Source organism: Notamacropus eugenii, chromosome 5, assembly GCF_028372415.1.
Source record: "Notamacropus eugenii isolate mMacEug1 chromosome 5, mMacEug1.pri_v2, whole genome shotgun sequence".
NCBI lineage: Eukaryota > Metazoa > Chordata > Mammalia > Diprotodontia > Macropodidae > Notamacropus > Notamacropus eugenii.
The window spans coordinates 421,425,593-421,446,224 of NC_092876.1; the positions used below are offsets into that span (position 1 = coordinate 421,425,593).

General features: G+C 35.6%; 1 protein-coding gene across 3 annotated transcripts in view; it reads right to left on the reverse strand.

Annotated features, from left to right (window-relative positions):
- ERG (ETS transcription factor ERG) overlaps positions 1-20,632 on the reverse strand; it is a 136,006-nt gene that overhangs the window by 22,055 nt on the left and 93,319 nt on the right. For all 3 annotated transcript variants that reach the window (XM_072614992.1, XM_072614993.1, XM_072614990.1), the window contains exon 3: positions 13,487-13,638. In XM_072614992.1, coding sequence (XP_072471093.1) covers positions 13,487-13,638 — 152 coding nt within the window. The remainder of the gene's footprint in view (positions 1-13,486; positions 13,639-20,632) is intronic.

Here is a 20,632-nt window from a genome sequence, read left to right on the forward strand (position 1 = left end):
ACCAAGAATCACCTACCCAGCAAAACTGAGTATAATACTTCAGGGGGAAAAATGGTCTTTCAATGAAATCGAGGACTTTCAAGTATTCTTGATGAAAAGACCAGAGCTGAAAAGAAAATTTGACCTTCAAACACAAGAATGAAGAGAAGCATGAAAAGGTAAATAGCAAAGAGAAGTCATAAGGGACTTACTAAAGTTGAACTATTTACATTCCTACATGGAAAGACAATATTTGTAACTCTTGAAACTTTTCAGTATCTGGGTAGTTGGTGGGATCACATACACACACACACACACACACACACACACACACACACAGAGACAGAGAGCACAGAGTGAATTGAATAGGATGGGATCATATCTTAAAAAAATGAAATTAAGTGGTGAGAAATATATTGGGAGGAGAAGGGAGAAATGGAGTGGGGCAAATTATCTCTCATAAAAGATGCAAGCAAAAGACATTTCAGTGGAGGGAAAAAGAGGGGAGGTGAGAAAAAAACATGAAGCTTATTCTCATCACATTCAACTAAAGGAAGGAATAAAATGCACACTCATTTTGGTATGAAAACCTATCTTACAATTCAGGAAAGTGGGGGATAAGGGGATAAGCAGGGGGTGGGGGATGATGGAAGGGAGGGCAGTGAGAGGAGGGAACAATTTAAAGTCCACACTCTTGGGGAGGGACAGGATCCAAAGAGAGAATAGAAGCAATGGGGGACAGGATAGGATGGAGGGAAATATAGTTAGTCTTACACAACATGACTACTATGGAAGTCATTTGCAAAACTACACAGATATGGACTATATTGAATTGCTTACCTTCCCAAAGGGAATGGGTGGGGAGGGAGGGATGAAGAGAAGTTGGAAGTCAAAGTTTTAGAAACAACTGTCGAGTATTGTTCTTGCTACTAGGAAATATGAAATACAGCTAATGGGATATAGAAAGTTATCTGGCCCTACAGGACAAAAGAGAAGATGGGGACAAGGGAAGGGACGGATGTTAGAAGCCAGGGCAGATTGGTGATAGGGGCAATTAGAATGCTTGGCATTTTGGGATGGGGGAGGGGAGAAATGGGGAGAAAATTTGGAACCCAAAATTTTGTGATAATGAATGTTAAAAGTTAAATAAATAAATTAAAAAACTAAAAAAAGAAAAGAAAAGAAACATCAACTTTTTGGAGGTGAGGAAGTTTCAATAAAACTGTGTAAGTCACTTATGAATAACGCAAGAAAAATATTTCAGCCTTAAGAAAAGTATATGTTTTCTGCATGGACTTCAGTGTGAGCTTCATAGACTTTCATATAATTGAAGAGATAGTTAAAGAATTAACATTCCAACTTGATAGTACAATGTTCTTCTGATTTGAAGGATGATAGTTCATAATTTCTACAGTTGTGAAATGTTTTAACTCTACCATAGAGTCTGAGCAGTGGAATGCTTTGAACAAGATTTCCCCAAACCCTGGCTTAACAGGGAAAGCAATCTCAGCGTAGTGAAGGAGCAACTGGGTAGAGGAGATGCTCTGCCACAACTAAACAGACTTTCCTCATTTTCCCTTTCCTTATTTTTTGTCTTTCTTAAATGCTACAGTCTCAAAAAGAATTCAAGAACACTGACTTTTAAGTGAAAGGATCCAGGTTCAAATTCAACTTTTGATGCTTCCCCACACATGTATCGTTGGGAAAGACACAACTTCTTTGCCTCCTTTTCCTTATCTACAAAGTGGGTGTTGGAGAGATTGGACTAACGGGTCTCTGAGATCCTGTGATTCTATGACTTCTCAATGGCTTTAACTTCACATTGGATTTCATTTTTGTGTTAGGAATTTGTGTTTCTTTTTAAGCAGCAATGAAAATTAAAAGTTATTATTTTAAGAAAGGTCATTATAATAAACATGACAGTAACAATAATACTAGTTGTTCTATGATTATGTTTTCAATTTAAAAGCATTCCCATACACATTTATTATTCCATTATCAGGTCAGCTCCTTAAAGATAAAGAATTTACCCATTTCCCGTACATGGTAGAAATTTAACAAATGCCCTACAGATTAAATTGATTGCTTTGAGCTTAGTCTCAAAACTCTCCATGTTCTAGACCAAGAATGGGGAATAAAAGGATTTGTTCTGATTTGACTCAGTCAAAAGACCATATCAGAGGACCTAGAGGGCTCTATGTGACCTCAAGACCACAGATTCCCCACCACTCATCTAGACACACCAGAGACATATTAGTAAATCTTACGCATGACATTAATAGCAGACCTTCCTTGAACACTGCAGCCTGTGCTGACAACACAGTCCTCAGATCTCTTTTACAGTGTAAGGGAGTTGGTCTCTGAAAGCCCAGTATCCAATCACAAAAAGGAAGTGATAATTATCTGTCACTGAAATTTACCTCCTTTTAGACCTTTCTACTGTCTTTTAAGGGTTTCCAAAGACATGACCAATCATTGGTGAATTTTATTGCTCCATTCTAATTCAACTTATTTTTTGGCATGTGCTGTCACACCATAACAAGGTGCAGCTGGATTTCCACAGCTGATTTAACACCACTTTATCCACAACTTAGTCTGTGTGATTAGATTCTTGGGCTTTCAGAAGCCAACTCCCTTTCCATTATCATTTGCCTCTAGCCCTAATTTGGCTACTTAATTGTATGTCAGACTTTACTTTTTCCTATCTATTTGGTCTACTTATGGTTGTGTGTCTTATTTCCTAATAGTAGTAGAACCTGCTGAATTGAGCTGAATTTCCTGAATTCTACTCAAAGAAGTGCCTAATGAAAGTGAAGTGCATGCATCTCTAGTTTGATTTGGTGGGGGCAAGAAAAAAAGGTAGATAATTAGCATCTGTTCACCAAATCTACGACTGTGGTTGATCTATAACTTGATCTTGTTACACACACACACACACACACACACACACACACACACACACACACAATTTCATGTGCTCACAATATATGTTAAAACACCCACACACATTCAGGATAAAAAATGTCAAGTTACAAAGTTACAGTAATATGCTGTTATATTTCATTTTGGGAACTAAAATAAATACTGTCAAAAGAAAAGAATGTTTCAAAATGCCATGACCTATGAAAATGGAGAGTCTATTGCAATTTTCACATCATTTTGTAACTTTAGCTAAATTGTAAGAAAGGTGGTTGAGGTCTCTGCCTTCCTCTTTGTTAGCACACTGACAAACAAGCTGTTAGGTCCCTGTGAAAATAAAAATTTTGACTGAGAGAAGGTTTTACAAGATACAGTACACTTGCAGCACAAATTAAATGCCACATGTCATGGCAGATTACTCTGAAACTCTCTCTAAAATGTTGGTTTCATTCTCAAATTGTGAATTCAGATTTTTTTCTAAAACAATAGAAAAGAATTTAAAACACCGAGAATTCAGATAGTTCAAATTGTGCTCAAGTTTTTTTTGTCTATGTCTATATGATGGCTACTATGAACTGGATATAGGCTATATATGGATTTTCCCCTGATTTACAGAAGGCATAATTGGGAGAGGGGAAATGGCAAGAAAGAAAAGTTCAATCTCTGAAAGCAGCAAATTTAATTTCTTTCATTTACTCAATAAGAGGCTCCACTATTTAATAAAACTTCATATACCCATTCAACACATTCAGTTTTAAATATTTTGTGTTTTAGTTCAGTTTTTTGATTGCCTTTTTGCATGGCTTCTACAGTGGATATACTCCATAAATCTACACATCTGACCATATTTCAGTGAAGAAGCCAAAAGAAATTACAAAGTTCTTTGTAATCTGATTGCACCTTTTTGTAGTGCTACATGTTAAATACTCATTGGTAAAGTTAGAGTATGCTAAAAATTCATTTTGTTCTGAATCCATTTGAGAATTTCATAGTGGTCCTTAGGAAACTAGAGACATTCTGAATTTGGTACTAAACCTAGAGTAGAAATCACATATCTAAATTATTAAAAGATCAAAGTAAAAATAAACTAATTTACTAAGCACGTAAGTTCCACAAATATTCTAATTTCACCCTAAACGATATGCCTTTTGTGTCAAATGTGAACTTGCCTTTGACTGGAAGAGTATTGAAATACTTAAATTCAATAAAGGCATCTTGAGGTAGTAGACAGAGTATTGGGCTTGGAGACTAGAAGAAACAGATTTAAGTCCTTCCTGTGATCCTTCCTAATTGTGTGTCCTTGGTCAAGTCACTTAACCTTTCTCATCCTAGTTTCCTCAACTGTAAAGTGAGGAGTCAGACTAGACTAGACTAAGTTTCCTTTAGACCTAGATCTATGATATTATAATTCTGGCCACACTGAATCATTATATGCCTCAACCAGATCTCTGGTATTTCTCAATAAAGTAATAGCTAGGACTTAAGTTTACAGCACTGATGAAATCACCAATACTATTCCATGTTTACCTATCTAATTTTCTTATTCATAATTTGTTTCAGTGTTCTCTTTTGCTTTATCCATATGCTATAGCAAGAGTTACTCCTAGGTATAACACTTAACAATCTGTCAATTAACAATCATTTTTTAAGTATCCAACTACTGTGCTATACACTAGAGATAGACAGTAAGACAGAAATATTCCTTGCTCTGAAGAAACTTATCTGCTTATAAAGGTGAATGTTGTGAGGAGGAGGAGGATGGCACTGATTTCAATATCTTCATGGCATCATTGGGGAACTAAAATTATGCAATAAAGATTTTTGTGCATTTGTATGTGCAGGTGAAACTTGGCAAATAACTGAAAGAACTGCGACTTGCAAAATCAGCCACAGCACACACTCTTACATAAACTGAATAACTGTAGAGATGTTAAGCAACAAAGAAAGAGAGTGACCATCATAAAGAATTATTTCTTCAATACCCATGGATTGGGAAAAAGTTAACCTTCTCCTGGCACATTTTTATATTCATTCAAGTATGCATGTGGGCATCAATTCATTCTCATTATGTATTAGGTATTGTGCCAGATACTGTGACCCAACTAAAAGTTTGACCCCCTACCCTCTACCAATGATGGAAAAATATCTGACTATTGCAGTGCTGAATCCTCATCTCCTTATAGTTATATTGGAGGAACAGATGAGAGTGCATAAGACACAATACCTCTACTCTTCTCCTAGCAATCTTTGAGATTGTCAGCTACCTTCTGATCATCCAGTATCTAAGAGCCTGCCCAGGCAGCTAAGTGACACAGTGGACAGAGCACCAGGTCTAGAGTCAGGAAGATCTGAGTTTAAATCTGGCCTCAGACACTAGTTGTGCTACCCTGTACAAGTCATTTAACTCAGTTTGCCTCAGTTTCCTCATCTGTAAAATGAGATGGAGAAGGACATGGCAAACCACTCCAATATCTTTGCTAAGAAAATCCTACATAGGTCGTGAATAGTCAGACAGAACTAAAAGACAACAAGAAACTACCAATAGCTATTACTGTCCTGATTTCTGTATTCTTCAATAATTGGCCACATGAAAGCAAACTACCTCTAACTCTCACTGCTCATTCCAGTTTTCCTTGATCTTATCTTAAATATGCCCCATTCAAATCTTGCCCTTGTTTTTGCTGCTTTCTCTGGAATTCCCATTCTGTAGTGCATAAACTTCCCTTTATCCTGAATCCTTTACTTCATAATCCCTCTGTCAACTTGATTTTATTAGATTTGGATTTCCTCAGATCATACTGCACCCCTGACTATCTCCCTAAACACTAGTTGTATAATGACTTGCACTCCCCAACACACAGGTCCAGGCCTGTTTCTCATTGCCGTAATCAAATTTTCTTTTTACTATATTATTCAGCAATCTCTCCATCTTTGTATGCTTGATTAAAATTTTCTGTTCCATTTAAATCATAATTGCTGTTGTGTACTAGCTCCCGATTATTCTTCCTTCTTTCTCATACAGTTTAGCGCCTGGGTCACTGTCTTGCTTCTGAACTTTTGTTCTTATACTAGAGCATTTCAATGCCCATTTTAGCCCTCCCTCAAGTTCCCTAACTCTGAGTTATCTTTAATGTCTTTGAGTCATCTCTATTACCATCTCTTTCATTCTACCTACTCCATTCACACCTACTCCATCCTCCTCTGGAGGTTGCTCAGTCACACAAAGGAATGACCATACCCTAGATCTCATGATTACCCACCAGTATTCTACTTTCTTAATAAAAAAAAAACCCGAACATTCATCTATCTGATAATGTTATGCTACCATGTGCTGCTATGCCTCACCTCCCCCAAATCTATTCTTCACCTTCTAATTTCTCCATCACTCAGCACCCCTCATGTAATTTCACTTTCTTCCCTATCACGTCTTGATCACGAATGAACAAATTCAATTCTACCTTGTTATCTACTCTCGAATCCTTCACAGATCAAACTCCAGTTCTGCATGACTCCCATCATGTGTATCCTCAACTCATGTTGCTACTAATAGAGTCAGGAGAGGTGAGCAGCTGTGAATACTGTGTGCTTTAACAGTTTACTCTTCAGTTACAACTGGACCCTTACTGAAGTAGAAAAATAGGCTGAATACTATGAAGAAATATTAAGGGTCAAGTGGCATATTCAGAATAAAGTAACTTTACAAAAACTATGACCATGGCCTCAGAGAGAAAAAGAAATGGCTTGACAACTACAGGAGTACCTGAGAAATTTGTTAAGAAATTTTTGAAAAAGAAATTTTAAATCAAATGAGAACTCTGGGGAAAAGATTTGGAAGTATAACCAATTTGGAGCAGAAGGTGGCAAATATGAGCCAAGTAAAAGACTTCCTGGAAGTTTGACTGAAGCCAACAGAACTTAACGACTCTTTAATGACCTCATGAGAAAACAAGAAACAATGGAATAAAATCAAAAGACTGGAAAAAAGGAGAAAATGTGTTTACAATTAAAATGACATGGAAAAGAAGCTGAAGTGAGATCATTTAAGAATCATTGTACTCCAAGAAAAGCATGATCAAACAAAAAATTTGTTTATTTCAGGACATCAAAATTGAAAATTCTATTACAATACTAATAAATAGAGAATAGAGAAAACTCTGCTACAACAGTAGTAACTTAATAAACATTTGTTAAGTACTTGTTATACCAATCACTGTGCTAAGCTCTGGGGATACAAAAAGAGGCAACACAAGCTCCTTGCCCTCAAGGAACTGACAATCTAATGAGGGAGACGATAAGCAAGCAAATATGCATTAAAAAAAAAAGAGCTAAATACAGGATAAATAGGAAATAAATAAGGGAGAACTCCCTAGAATTAAGAAAGGTTGATAAGCCCTTCTGAAGAGGATAAGATTTTAGTAAGCCATTAAAGGAAGTCAGAGAAGCCAAGAGGCAGAAATGAGCAAGAACATTCCAGGAATGAGGGAGTATTCCCTTATTAGGGATAGTCAAAGAAAATTCCTGGAACTGATAAAGTGTCTTGTTTGTAGAACAGGAAGAAAACCAGTATCACTGGATCAGAGAATATGAGGGTAAGACATAAGAAGATTAGAAAGGTAGGAATGCGCTATGACACCAGAAGATTTTGTATTTGATCCTGGAGGTGATAGCCACTAAAATTTATTGAATATGGATGTGATGTGGTTGGACCTGAATTTTAGTAAAATCACTTTGGAACCTGAATGGAAGGATGGATTACAGTGGGGCATGCTAATTAGTATGCTATTTTAAAAGTGCAGTAATGAGGTGATGAGGACCTGCACCAGAGTGGTGGCAGTGCCAGAGGAGAGAAGAGCACCTATTTGAGAGATGTTGCAGAATTGAAATTGACAAAACTTGGTAATAGATTAGATATGAGAGATAATGAGGAGTCAAGTATGATACCTACATTATATGCCAAAGGGATCAGGTATTGTTCTCTACAATAATAAGCAAGTTCTTATGGGAGAGAGGGAAATAAGGGGAAAAGAAAATAAGCTCAATTTTGAACACACTGAGTTTAAGATGTCTACTGGACACCCTGTTCAGAATGTCTGAAAGGCAGTTAAAGGTTAGCAAAGAGATTAGGGCAGGAAAAATAGATTCTCTAATCATCAGCAAAAAATTTAAAATGGATTAAGATAGAAGCTGATGATAGGATCAAGTCAGGGATTTCTGAGGATGGAAGAGATATGTGCATGTTTGTAGACATTAAAAAAGCAGCCAGAAGAAAGGGAGAAATCAATGATAAGTGATAGAATGGAGATGACAGATGGGGCAATTTATTGAAATTGATGGGATGAAATGGGATTCATTGAAGAAGTTGAGGACTTAGCCTTGCTAAGGAGTAAGGCCACCCCATCATAAGGGTTAGAAGTGAAGGAAGAGACAGGTATCTGAGTGATATGAAAAGAGGCAGGGGAGCAAGGAAGCTTATGGTGGTTATAATTTTTTTTATGAAATAGAGCATACAATTCACAGATAAGAGGGTGGGGAAAAGGAGAACCTTGGGAAGTTTGAGGAGGGATGAAAAGGTCTGGAAGAACTGCTTTGGAGAGTCATATAGAGAGGTGATATAAGAAGGGTTGCCTAGCCCAGTTGAGGTTGCATGATTCCCTCTATTTTTATTCCTCAACATGTGTTTAAGAGTGAAGGCAGATAATGGTTGGAGTATTCCAAGACTTAGCACTGGCAGGACAAAATTGGTGAAATGATGAGTACTCAAGAGTAAAGAAGAGTTTTAAATTGAATTGGTTTACCAAGCAGAAATATTATTTGTTCACGGTTGGGCCATGCCAATAAAAATAAGAAAACTGCTTAAGTTAATTTGTCATACCAATCCAAATATCAAAGGGTTACTATGTGTGTATATATACATACATATACACATACGCATATATATGCATATATATATCCATACATATATGTATGCACATATATATATATAATATAAATACACATTTTACCTTCAGGAATAAAAGGTAAAGAAATCTCAAGTGAAAATTGTTTTAAGTAGAAAGAAAGGAGGCTTCAAAGCACTACATCTCAAACTATACAAAAAAGAGCTAGCCTTCAAAACTATTTACTACTGGTTAAAAAAAGAGAAAAAGTTGATTTGTCTCAGTGAACACACTGAGATACACAAAAGCCATAAGCAAATGAACTTAACATCATTTGATGGACCCAAAGGCTCTATATGTTAAGGATAAGGATTTATTACTTGAAAAAATTGCTGGAAAAATAGGAAAGTGATCTGACAGAAATTAGATTTAGGCCAATATTTCACATTATACATCAAAATAAACTCCAAATGAATACATAACCTAAATCTAAAAGATCACATTTTAACCAATCAGAGGAGCAGAGAAGGAAAAATCATTCACAACTAAAGATATGGGAATGATATTTCATCGCACCAGACATATAAAGAATTAAAGTAGACAAAACAGACTATAACTACAAAAACTTAAAAGATCACTAAAAATCCGTGCAACAGTTCATTGAGAAAAAACTTTGCAGCAAAATTTTCTGGTAGAGGTCTGAAACCCAAGATACATAGGGAAATTGCTTCGAATACAAAAGAAAAAAAAACCATTACTAAATAGATTAAGTGGTCAAAGGTCACAAACAATAAGTTTCAGGAAAAGAAAAGTGGGCTGTCAATAACCATTTTTTTAAATAAAAAGTTACAAATCACTAATGACAAATTGAATGCAAATGAAAACAACTCTTAGGTTCTATCACACATCCATAAAATTGAAAATATGATTGGAGGAAAAAAATTTTGGTTGCTGGAGGGAATGTTGGATGACAAGCATACTAATACAATTATTTTATTTTATTACTACTCTGAACTTAACAAAAAAAAAAGCAAGTGAAAATGAGCCCATTTATATACTTAATAAAACAGAAAAAGAAAATAGTGCATGAAATTGAAGAATTGTGTTGTGTACAGTTTTAGATTATCCCTTTTCTAGTCTGTTTTACTGATCTTTGTATTTTTTAAGCCAATAAACAGTTTAGATTACTATTGCTTTATGATATAGTTAAAAGTATGAAAAGTGTTATTTCCATTCAACCTTAGCTCTTTTCATAATTTCCATTGATACTCTTGATCTTTTTGTTTTTTAATGAATTTTTATTGTTATTTATCAGGTTCTAAAAAGTATACCTTTGATCATTTGATTGGAATGGGAATAAAAGTGTAAATTAACTTTGGTAGTATTGCTAAATCGCTGGGGGGATTTTTTAATTTATGTTGGCATGACCCAGCCATGAACATTGAATATTTATCCAGCTATTTAACCTGTTATTTATTACTTTTAGGAGCACTTTGAACTATTCAAATATTTTACGTGCTGTCATAGATTAATCCTCCTGATTTTATTTAGTCATTTGGAATGGGAGTTCCCTTCCTATTAGTCACTCTTGGATTTTGTTTTTGTTATATAGAAATTCAGTTGACTTCTTAGGGCTTTTTTGTAGCCTGCGATTTTGTTGAATCTATTAATTTTCTCAAGTGATATCTTTGCTAATTCATAAGTTTTCAAAGTAAAGCATCATATCATCAGCAAATAGGTATTGTTCTTTCCTCTTATGTCTTTAATTTCTTTCTCTTGTTTTATTACAATTGTTATTATTTCCAAAGACATATCACATAATAGCGGGAAGAATGAATGTCTTTGATATATAACATATTTGTCGGAAGACTCACCCATTGTATACAATGCATGCTTTTTGCTTTAGCTAGACTTTTTTTTGATGTTAAAAATACTCCTGTAGGTCTACACTTTATATTTTTTTTTATTACAAATGAGCATTGTACTTTGTTAAAGGCTTTTCCTATATCTATTGAAATAATCATATTTCTGCGTGTTTTGTTTTTAAACACTTGATTATGTAATTGTTTTTCCTAATGTTGAACTATGTTTATATGATTGTTGTGGGTTCAAGTTGGTTAGAAAAAAATTCTTGGCTAAGTTATTGTAACCGATATGACAGGATTTAATGTAAAATCTTTGAATTCATATTCATTAATGATATTGGTTTATAGTTCACCTGATTTTATTCTTCCATGGTTTAGGTTTTAGGAATACATTTGTTTTGTAAAATGATTCTGATAGGGTAGTTTCTCAATTTCTGAGAATGATTTGTGTAGCATGGGCACTAATTATTATTTTTTGCTTTTTAAATTTCATTTCTATTATTCATTTTAAAAAATGTTGAGTTCCAAATTCACATCCTCTCTCCCAATCCTACCCTACCCATTGAGAAGATGAGCAATATGATTGCACATGTGAAATCATGCAAAAAATATTTTTGTACTATCCAGGTTGCAAAAAAAAGCAAAAAAATAAGGACAGTAAAAAAAAGTTTTAATATATACTTAGAGTCCATCAGTTTTGTATCTGGAGGTAAATAACATTTTTATGATGAATCTTTTGGAATTTTTTTAGGTAATTATCTTGATGAGAGTAGCTAAGTCTTTAACAACCAATCATCATTACAGTATCACTGTTACAGTGAATAATATACTCCTGGCTCTGCTCACTTCACTCTGCACCAAGTCCTATAAGTCTTCCCAGGTTTATCTGAAAGTATCCTACTCATCATTTCTTATAGTATAATAGTATTCCATCAAAATTATATACCATACTGTGTTCAGCCATTCCCCAATTGAAGGCAATCCCCTCAATTTTCAGTTCTTTGTCACCACAAAAAAGCTATTTTATATAAATATGTCTTTTTTCCATTTTCTTTTATCTCATTGGGATATGACCTAGGGTCAAAGGGTCATAGTTTTATAGCCCTTTCCGCATAGCTCCAAACTGTTCTCCAGAATGAACCAGTTCACAACTCCGTCAACAGTGTATCAGTGTACCATATACCCCAGGTATAACACCTTTGGAGTTCACCAGGCACTCAACTTTCACTTATGACTCTAAGGAGCTGTAGCATGTGCAGTGGCTATACCCCAATAAATCCTCCCAGCAAGCAGGCTTAAATAAGTTGAGGGGTAACCAACAGGATACAAATCCATCGGTGAGTTTGGGGGTGGGGGAGTGTCTACCCCAAGCATGTGAAGACTTCCCCCAATGGAATGGGCAGATAAGAACAATTTGTTCCAGTGTACACGAAGGTGGTTGAAGTAGGCAATGTGGAACATTTAGGAACTGGTCAGACACCAAGGTCAACCATGACCAATCATCCTAACTTTTGTCTTGCCACTGGACTTTGATGACTCAAAAAGAAGGTGCAGCTGATGACTGTGCAACTCTGTCTCACTTAAATTTAGTTCACTCACAAGTTAAGACATCACTCTGGACTGTGATGTCTATTGGTCCTCTTTGAAAAGAAAAATTAAACAGCAACAAGAAGTGTACCTATTTTTCCACAGTCTCTATAGCATTTATCATTTTCCTTTTCCAATTTGATAGGTATGAGGTGGTACCTCTGAATTGTTTTAATTTGTATTTCTCTAATTAATAGATATTTAGAACATTTTTCCCTGTCACTATTAATACTTATGATTTATTATTCTGAAAACTGCCTGTTCATATCATTTGTCAATTGGGAAATAGCACTCATTTTTATAAATTTAGTTCAATTCCCTATATAGATGAGAAATGAGGCTTTTACCAGAGAAAATTGCTATAAATGTTTTTCTAGCTTTCTGCTTTCCTTCAAATTTTGATTGCAAATGCCAATGAGTCACAGTCAGAATCACTCAAGGCATAATAGATGCTACTATAAAGGAGAGAAAAAAAATTGAAATATGATACTTCAGTAGACAAAGACTAAAATAAATCTACCTGGCAAAAATGAGTATAATTGTATTTGATGGGAGGGAAGAGTACCTTTAAGAGATTTCAAGGAATCTTGATGAAAAGACTATAATTAAGTAGATACTTTCCAATGGAAATGGAGACAGTAATGTTCTTAGTTGTTGGTGTTTTTCAAAATCTGAGTGACTTTAACAAATTAATATCCATCGAGACTGAAGTCAGTCAGCAAATAAACATTTTAAAGTGTGGTGCTGGGAATACAAAAAAGGGGGTGTGGTGTGAAAAAAACAGTGCCTGACTTTAAGGAGCAAACACTGTATTAGGAGATTACATGTAAATATCTAGGCTGATAAAAGATGCATACAGAACAGATGAAGGTAATCTGAAAAAGGAAGTCGTTAGAATATGAGGGGGCTGGGAAAGGACTCTGATTTGAGCTGAACCTTGAAGAATTGATCCTTCATTACTCAGCTCAACCTTTATCTTCATTACAATTGTTATTTTTATTTGTATTACAATTTTCTCAGATTTATACTACATCTTAAAGTTTACAAAAGTCTTTCCATGACAAACCTTTGAGCTAAATTGTCTTATTCTTATATCTATTTTACATATAAAGAAATGAGGAATGAGAGAGAATGAACTCCATGTCTCAAAACTAATAAATAGCATTGTGATGATTCAGACTGACAAAACCATAAGTTAAATGGTCCCTCTAGTATATCACATTATGATAAATCCCAAAGTAAAATTTATAAACTTCTGACCTGCAGGTACAATAACCCTTCGTTCATTTGTTGTCATGTTGGTTGATAGAATATGCTTCTCCTCCAAAAAGTTGCCATAATTCATTCCAACATTATCCTGGCTGTTGACCATCTTCCCACCCTTTGTAACACTGCAGTCATCAGGAGAGTTCCTAGAGAAATACAAGGCATTTTCTTCAATCAATATGATACTTGAAAGGGATCCCCTAAAGTCACATGGAAGCCGGTAAAATATGTGGGAGGATAATAGAGGAGAAATAGGAAAAATGTAAAGAAAAAGGAACCGTGAATTAGAATCTAGAAGAATAACTTTATTAATAGTAATAATGTTAACTTAATTCTTAAATAAGCTGTGAAGTGAGCAAAGTGTCATGGCATCTATTTTCTCAAATAACTCCTTTTTGAAACTGTGATTTCAAAACTCCCACTACAGCAACTGATGAATTTGGGGCAGAATGAGGAGCGACAGAATTACTTATTCTCATAATCCGATTAAATAAATGTCAAAGTATACATATGCTAAGATTTAATAATAGAATCCCAATATAAAAGATTCATTTATTTTAATACTAGTATAATATACTCTTTTGATATGCCAGTTGAAGTATTCACATTATTTTATGGCAATAGGACCAGAAAATATCTCAAGAAGTAGACAAGTTGGGAAAAACTCACTCTTCTAGAGGTTGATCTGCAACAAGGTCCAACATTTAAAAAAAAAACAAAACTCTTGAAAGCAACCTTAACATTGCAATTACACAAATCCAGACATCTAAAAGCACCACAGAAAGCAAATTATGAGACTTTTGTTTAAGATAATTACATTCATTTGTAGAAAAGAACTCACTTGAATCTCTCTTTATGTTGCTAACTGGTCCCTCTGTGAGAAAAATGTTAAGATCTGAACATTTTGAAAAAAATGCTAAAAATTTTTAACATCCCACATAAATAGGAAAAGTAGCAAATGAAGAACATAAAGCTTTTCTTACACCTTTAGACTTTCAATTTGCAGGTTGAAACTATTTAGATAGCTGGTACAAATTATTTAAATGTTTTAAGGAAATCCTTCTTAAAAGGCTGATCTTTACCATCAAACCTTGGACACCTGGGTAATAGCTCCCATGGATTCAATTATGATTTTTCTGCAGGTGTTCTCAGATCTCTTTTTCCAGCTCTAATCTCTCTCCTGACTTAAATTCACACATCTTCAACTACCTTTTGAACATCTCAAACTGAATATCCTTTAGCCGTCTTAAATTTGGCTATCCCCTCTTCCTACCTTCTCTATTACTTTTGAAGGCAACACCATTATGCTAGTCACCCAGGCTTGCAACTAGAAAACATTCTTGACTGTTTACTCTCTGCCCTCATCTGTAATATAAATCTATTGCCAAGTCCTGTAGATTCTACTTCCACAACATTTTTCATATACATCCCCTTCTGTCCTTTAACAATACCACCATCGTGGTACAGGCCTTTATCACTTCATGATTAGATGATTACAATAAATTTCATATTGGTCTCCCTGCTACAGTCTCTCTTTGAGTTCACTGTCAACTCAGCTATCAAAATAAGGTGCAGTGATCACATCACTCCATTCTATAAATGCCGGCAGCTCTCTGTTACCAGGGTCAAATATAAAGTTATCTGCTTAACTTTTAAAGACCTTAATAACCTTCCTTTTCTTATATTTTCAATCTTCTTACATGTTATTCCCTTCCACCGGTCTATGATGCAGTGACACTGGCCTCCTTTTCTTTCTTTGTACATAATCTCTGGACTCCATACCCTTTCACTGTCTTTCTTTTATGCTTTGGATTCTCATCCTCCCCATTTCCACTTTCAGACTTCTCTGGCTTCCTTCAAATCTCAGTTAAAATTCCACCATCCACAAAAAAAGCCTTCCTCAATTGCCTTCAATACTAATGCTTTACCTTTGAGATTATCTCCAATTTGTCCACTATACAACTTGTCTGGAAACACAGAATTTTGCATGTTGTCTCTCTGATAGCACATTGAGCTAGTTCCCTGAGAGCAAAGACTCTCTTTGCCTTTTTTCTGTCTCCAATTTGTTATTAACCTAAAATTTTGCTTTTCAATAAACATAAGGAACCCCTTTTTGAATAAAAAAAAATTTAGGAAATTATTTCTACGTAGCACCATAGTTGAGAAAGGGAAGTTAATTAGGGTACAACTTTTCAAAATTAGTCAATGAAATTATCTCAGTTTAATTAGAAAGGAAGACATATTTATTTAGCAACATCATTTAAGATTTAGGATGCATTCCTGAGTAAAATGGACCTAACCTTTGTGTCTGTGTCTCAATGTTTGCATATATATCTGGTGACCTTGCTTAGGATATCTGAATATCTCAAAGTCATAGCTATTATTTTAGGTTTAGCTGGCTTTAAAAAAAAACTCACCAATATGTGAGCACTAGATATAGCAGTGCCATGATTTCAAAAACAAAACAGTAAAACATCCTTGGCAACTTTATAATTTCAGGGCAAGTTAATTCACATCTTGATTCTGGATAAATTAGAATGAACTTTGCTTTTGGTCCAAGAAATGATCTTGAACTTTCTTTTCTTCTCTTGTGGTTTTTGTCCTGGGGTTGCTAATGATAGAGCCTTAGGCAAATATTTTGATAGATGAAACTTTTCTCTATATAAAAGACATTTTGTCTGCTGTTATATCACTCTGTAATACACCCCTTAAAGTACGGGTGACCACAGGGTATGGTTGTTACATGCTTATACAGATTACAACCTGAATTGGGAGACATTTTTATTTTTTCATCTCTTCTTATATCATAGTTTGAGGCATATTTCCATTCCTTTAATGTCTGCTGCTTCTAATTGAAATCATAGATCTGTTTTCCAACTGAAAGAATCAGAAGCAGCAAGGTCACTATCCTTTGCAGCTCATAACTGTAATGAATACTGTCGTAATCTTCCAGAAAAACAGCACTTATAGATGTAAGTGATTCTTATCAGCCTTTTGAGGGCAGCAGGTAGAAAAGTAGATAGGTGCCATTGGTGAAGTCTGGAAGACTCGTCTTCCTGAGTTCAAATCTGACCTTAGACACTTACTAGCTGTGTGATCATGGGCAAATCATTTAACCATGTTTGTCTCAGTTTTCTCCTCTATAAAATGAGCCAGAGAAGGAAATAACAAACCATTCCATTATCTTTGCCGAGAAAACCCCAAATAGAGTCACAAAAGTCAGACGCAACTGCAAAGACTCAACAACAACAAATAAGTCTTTTTGCCAAGGCAAGAAAAGTCATCACCATGAAAAATGTGAAGCTGATGGAGGTAGGTGTTTCTTTGATTCAAGAAATCACAGGCTGAGCAGTGATTTCTTCCACAGTTCACTCAGGAAGTTGAACTGTGAATCCACTGCGACACCATCATTCTACCCTCAGGTATGTGTCTGATGCTTTTAATTTCCAACTATATTTTGTAATCTAAATGTGCTAAGGCTTTATCCAACAGACTTGATGTGACGATGGGCGGTAAATGCCAATACTGGTCAGTGAAACTAAGAAGGGACATTTATCTTGGATGTGATGCTTTGGATTTTTCACCGAACCTGGTATCCTAAAAATGTGGAAAGGATATCTTATGCTACCTTTGATGGCAATTCAGTTTCATTCCTTTAATCCAGTCATTTATATTACCCAGTAGGCTGTTCAAGGTGCCTCCAAATATGTTTAGTAAACTACCAGGGTAATAGTACTCAGTTTGCCTGGTATGGATGACCTTGGAGGCTGCTTACAAACTGATATGGTCTGCCTGGTTCACAGTGTAATGATCATTATGCCATGGGGCAGGGCCTAAAAATGCTTATTTTAAAGGATGGAATTATTTCCATCCCAGTTATTCATTATTGGCTGGTTTAAGGGTGGTCATAATCTCACACAATACTCTAAAGACTAATGAACTATACACACAGAGCCTAGAAACAGAATGTTTTTTTTTAGAAAGAATGCCTTAAATAATCAGAGATTTAAGCTTTCATAATGAGAAAACTGTCATTATTCCCATCATTATTTAACAGCTGAAGCATATATAGTCTCCATGACAATGCCCTTGTAGCCACCAAAGTGCTCTACTAATATAGATGGTGTTTGCAGTTACCAAGTAGCAGGAAAAATTTCTTGAGAAGAAACTTTTTATTATACACAATCTTCTATGCCATGTTGTAGCACTTTTAGGCAATCTGAACCATATGTTCTGCTTTCAGATGATAAGGATCTATGACAAAAAAATCTCAACTCCAAAAATTTTTGCATTAGGAAAATTAATACCTTTGTAGTGATGAATTTCTAATATTTTTATTTGTTAGTGTTTCTAGAATAAAATTGTCATCTGTCATTAATTGCTTGTAGAGATAATCTTTTATTAGGGGTAAAACATCTGAGCCTTAGAAAGGAGGTTTTATTTTTAGTCAGACTTTATTTTTGCTGATAAACGTTTAGCAAGACATCTTGTAAGTTGCTAAAAAGTTCTTCAGGGACTGGTGGAGCCAAGATGGTGGAGTAGTAGGACAGTTCTGCAGAAACTCTCCCCCATAGCCCATAAAATACCTGTAAAAAGTGACTCTAAACAAATCCTAGAGCTGCAGAAGCCACAAAACGACAGAATGAAAGAGATTTCCAGCCCAAGACAGCCTGGAAGGCCAACAGGAAAGTTCTATAGCACTGGGCTCAGAGCAGTGCACAGCCCAGCCTTGGCCCCATGGCCCTGACAAGACTGGAGCGAGCTTCAGGGTGTGGAATCATGGGTAGCAGCTGCAGTTCCCAGATTTCTCAACCCAAAAAATGGCAAAGACAGCTTCAAAGTCAGTAAGAAAGCTTTTTCACCTGAGTGAGAGGGGAGTGCCATCTGGCCATGGCCGTAGGGTGGTGGTAGTTACTGCAGCAGCAGCATCCATATTTGGAGCCCTAAAGACCCTGGGAGAATCAAGCAGCTGATCTGGATCTCAGCCCTGAATGGCTATCCTGGGGTGAGAAAGAGAGCTGGTGTGGTGGGACTGGTGGTGACTGTGGGGAGAGAATCCTATTCACAGATCTTGGGCAGATGAGAATGCTTGTGGTTGCTCACAGACCAGAGCCCAGCCAGGAGAGGAGGAAACTAAGGAGGACCTAAGAACTTACAGGTCTCTAGAGTATAGCCTCCACTTGACAAAGAACTGAAAAGTCAAGTAACTGGCTGAGAAAATTCCCAAAAAAGGGACTGCCATTAGAGGAAGGCATAAAAGCCAAGGCTGCTGCATCTAAAACCTCCAAAAAATATGCAATTGTCTCAGGTCATGGAAGAGCTCAAAAAGGATTTTGGAAATCAAATAAGCAAGGGGCAGGGAAAATTGGGAAAATAAATGAGAGCAATGCAAGAAAATCATGAAAAGCAAGTTAACAATTTGCTAAAGGAAACCCAAAAAAATACTGAAAAAAATAAAATTTTTAAAATTAGACTAAACCAAATGGCAAAAAAGGTCCAAAAAACAAATGAGGAGAAAAATGCTTTAAAAACCAGAATTAACCAAATGGAAAAGGAGGTTCAAAAGCTCATTGAAGAAAATAGTTCTTTAAAAATTAGAATGGAACAGATGGAAGCTAATGACTTTATGAGAAATCAAGAAATTACAAAAGAAAACCAAAAGAATGAAAAAATAGAAGACAATGTGAAATATCTCATTGGAAAAACAACTGACCTGGAAAATAGATCCAGGAGAGACAATTTAAAAATTATTGGCCTATCTGAAAACCATGATCAAAAAAAGAGCCTACATATCATCTTCCAAGAAATTATCAAGGAAAACTGCCCTGATATTCTAGACCAAGAAGGTAAAATAGAAATGGAAAGAATTTACCAATCACCTCCTGAAAAAGATCCCAAAAGGAAAACTCCTAGGAATATTGTAGCCAAATTCCAGAATTCCCAGGTCAAGCAGAAAATATTACAAGCAGCCAGAAACAATTCCAATATGGTGGAAAATACAATCAGGATAACACAGGATTTAGCAGCTTCTACACTAAGGGATCAAAGGGCTTGGAATATGATATTTCAGAGGTCAAAGGAGATAGGATTAAAACCAAGAATCACTTACTCAGAAAAACTGAGTATAATACTTCAGGGGAAAAAAATGGAATTTTCCAAGTACTCTTGTTGAAAAGAACAGAGCTGAATAGAAAATTTGACTTTCAAATACAACAATCAAGAGACACATGAAAAGATAAACAGGAAAGAGAAGCCTTAAAGAGCTCATTAAAATTGAACTGTTTACATTCCTACATGGAAAGGTATTATTTGTAACTCGTGAGACCTTTTTCACTGTTAGGGTAGTTAGAGGGAATATATATATATATACATACATATGTATACACACATGTAGGTGTGTATGAGTATGTATGTATGTGTATATTATATGTGTGTAGGGATGTATATGTACATGGGTGTGTGTGTGTGTGTGTGTGTATGTGTGTGTGTGTAGACAGAGGGCATAGGGTGAGCCAAATATGAAGGGATAATACATAAAAAATATAAGAAGTACTGTTGAATGGAATATACTCGGAGTAAGAGAAAGGGAAAGGTAGAACACAGCAAATCATCTCACATAAAAGAGAGAAGAAAGAACTTTTACAGTAGAGGGGAAGAAGGGAGATGAAAGGAAATAATTGAGCCTTACTCTCCTGCGATTTGGCTTAAGGAGGGAGTAACACACATTCAATTGGATATGGAAATCTATTTTACCCTGCAGAAAGGCAAGGAGGAAGAGGAGAGGAGAGGGAAGATAATAGAAGGGAAAGCAAATTGGGGAAAGGGATAATCAAAATCAAACATTATTGTGGGAGGACAGGTCAAGGGAGAGAATGGAATAAATGAAGGGCAGGATAGGACAGAGGGAAATGTGGTTAGTCTTTTATAATATAACTATTATGGAAGTGCTTTGCGTTGTTACACATGTATGACCTATATTGAATTGGTTCTTTTCTCAGTGCGGGTGGGTGGAGAAGGAGGGAGAGAATGTGGAACTCAAAGTTTTTAAGAATGTGTTAAAAACTGTTTTAGCATGCAACCGGAAATTAATCTGTACAGGCGATGGAGTATAGAAATCTATTTTGCCCTACAGGAAAATAG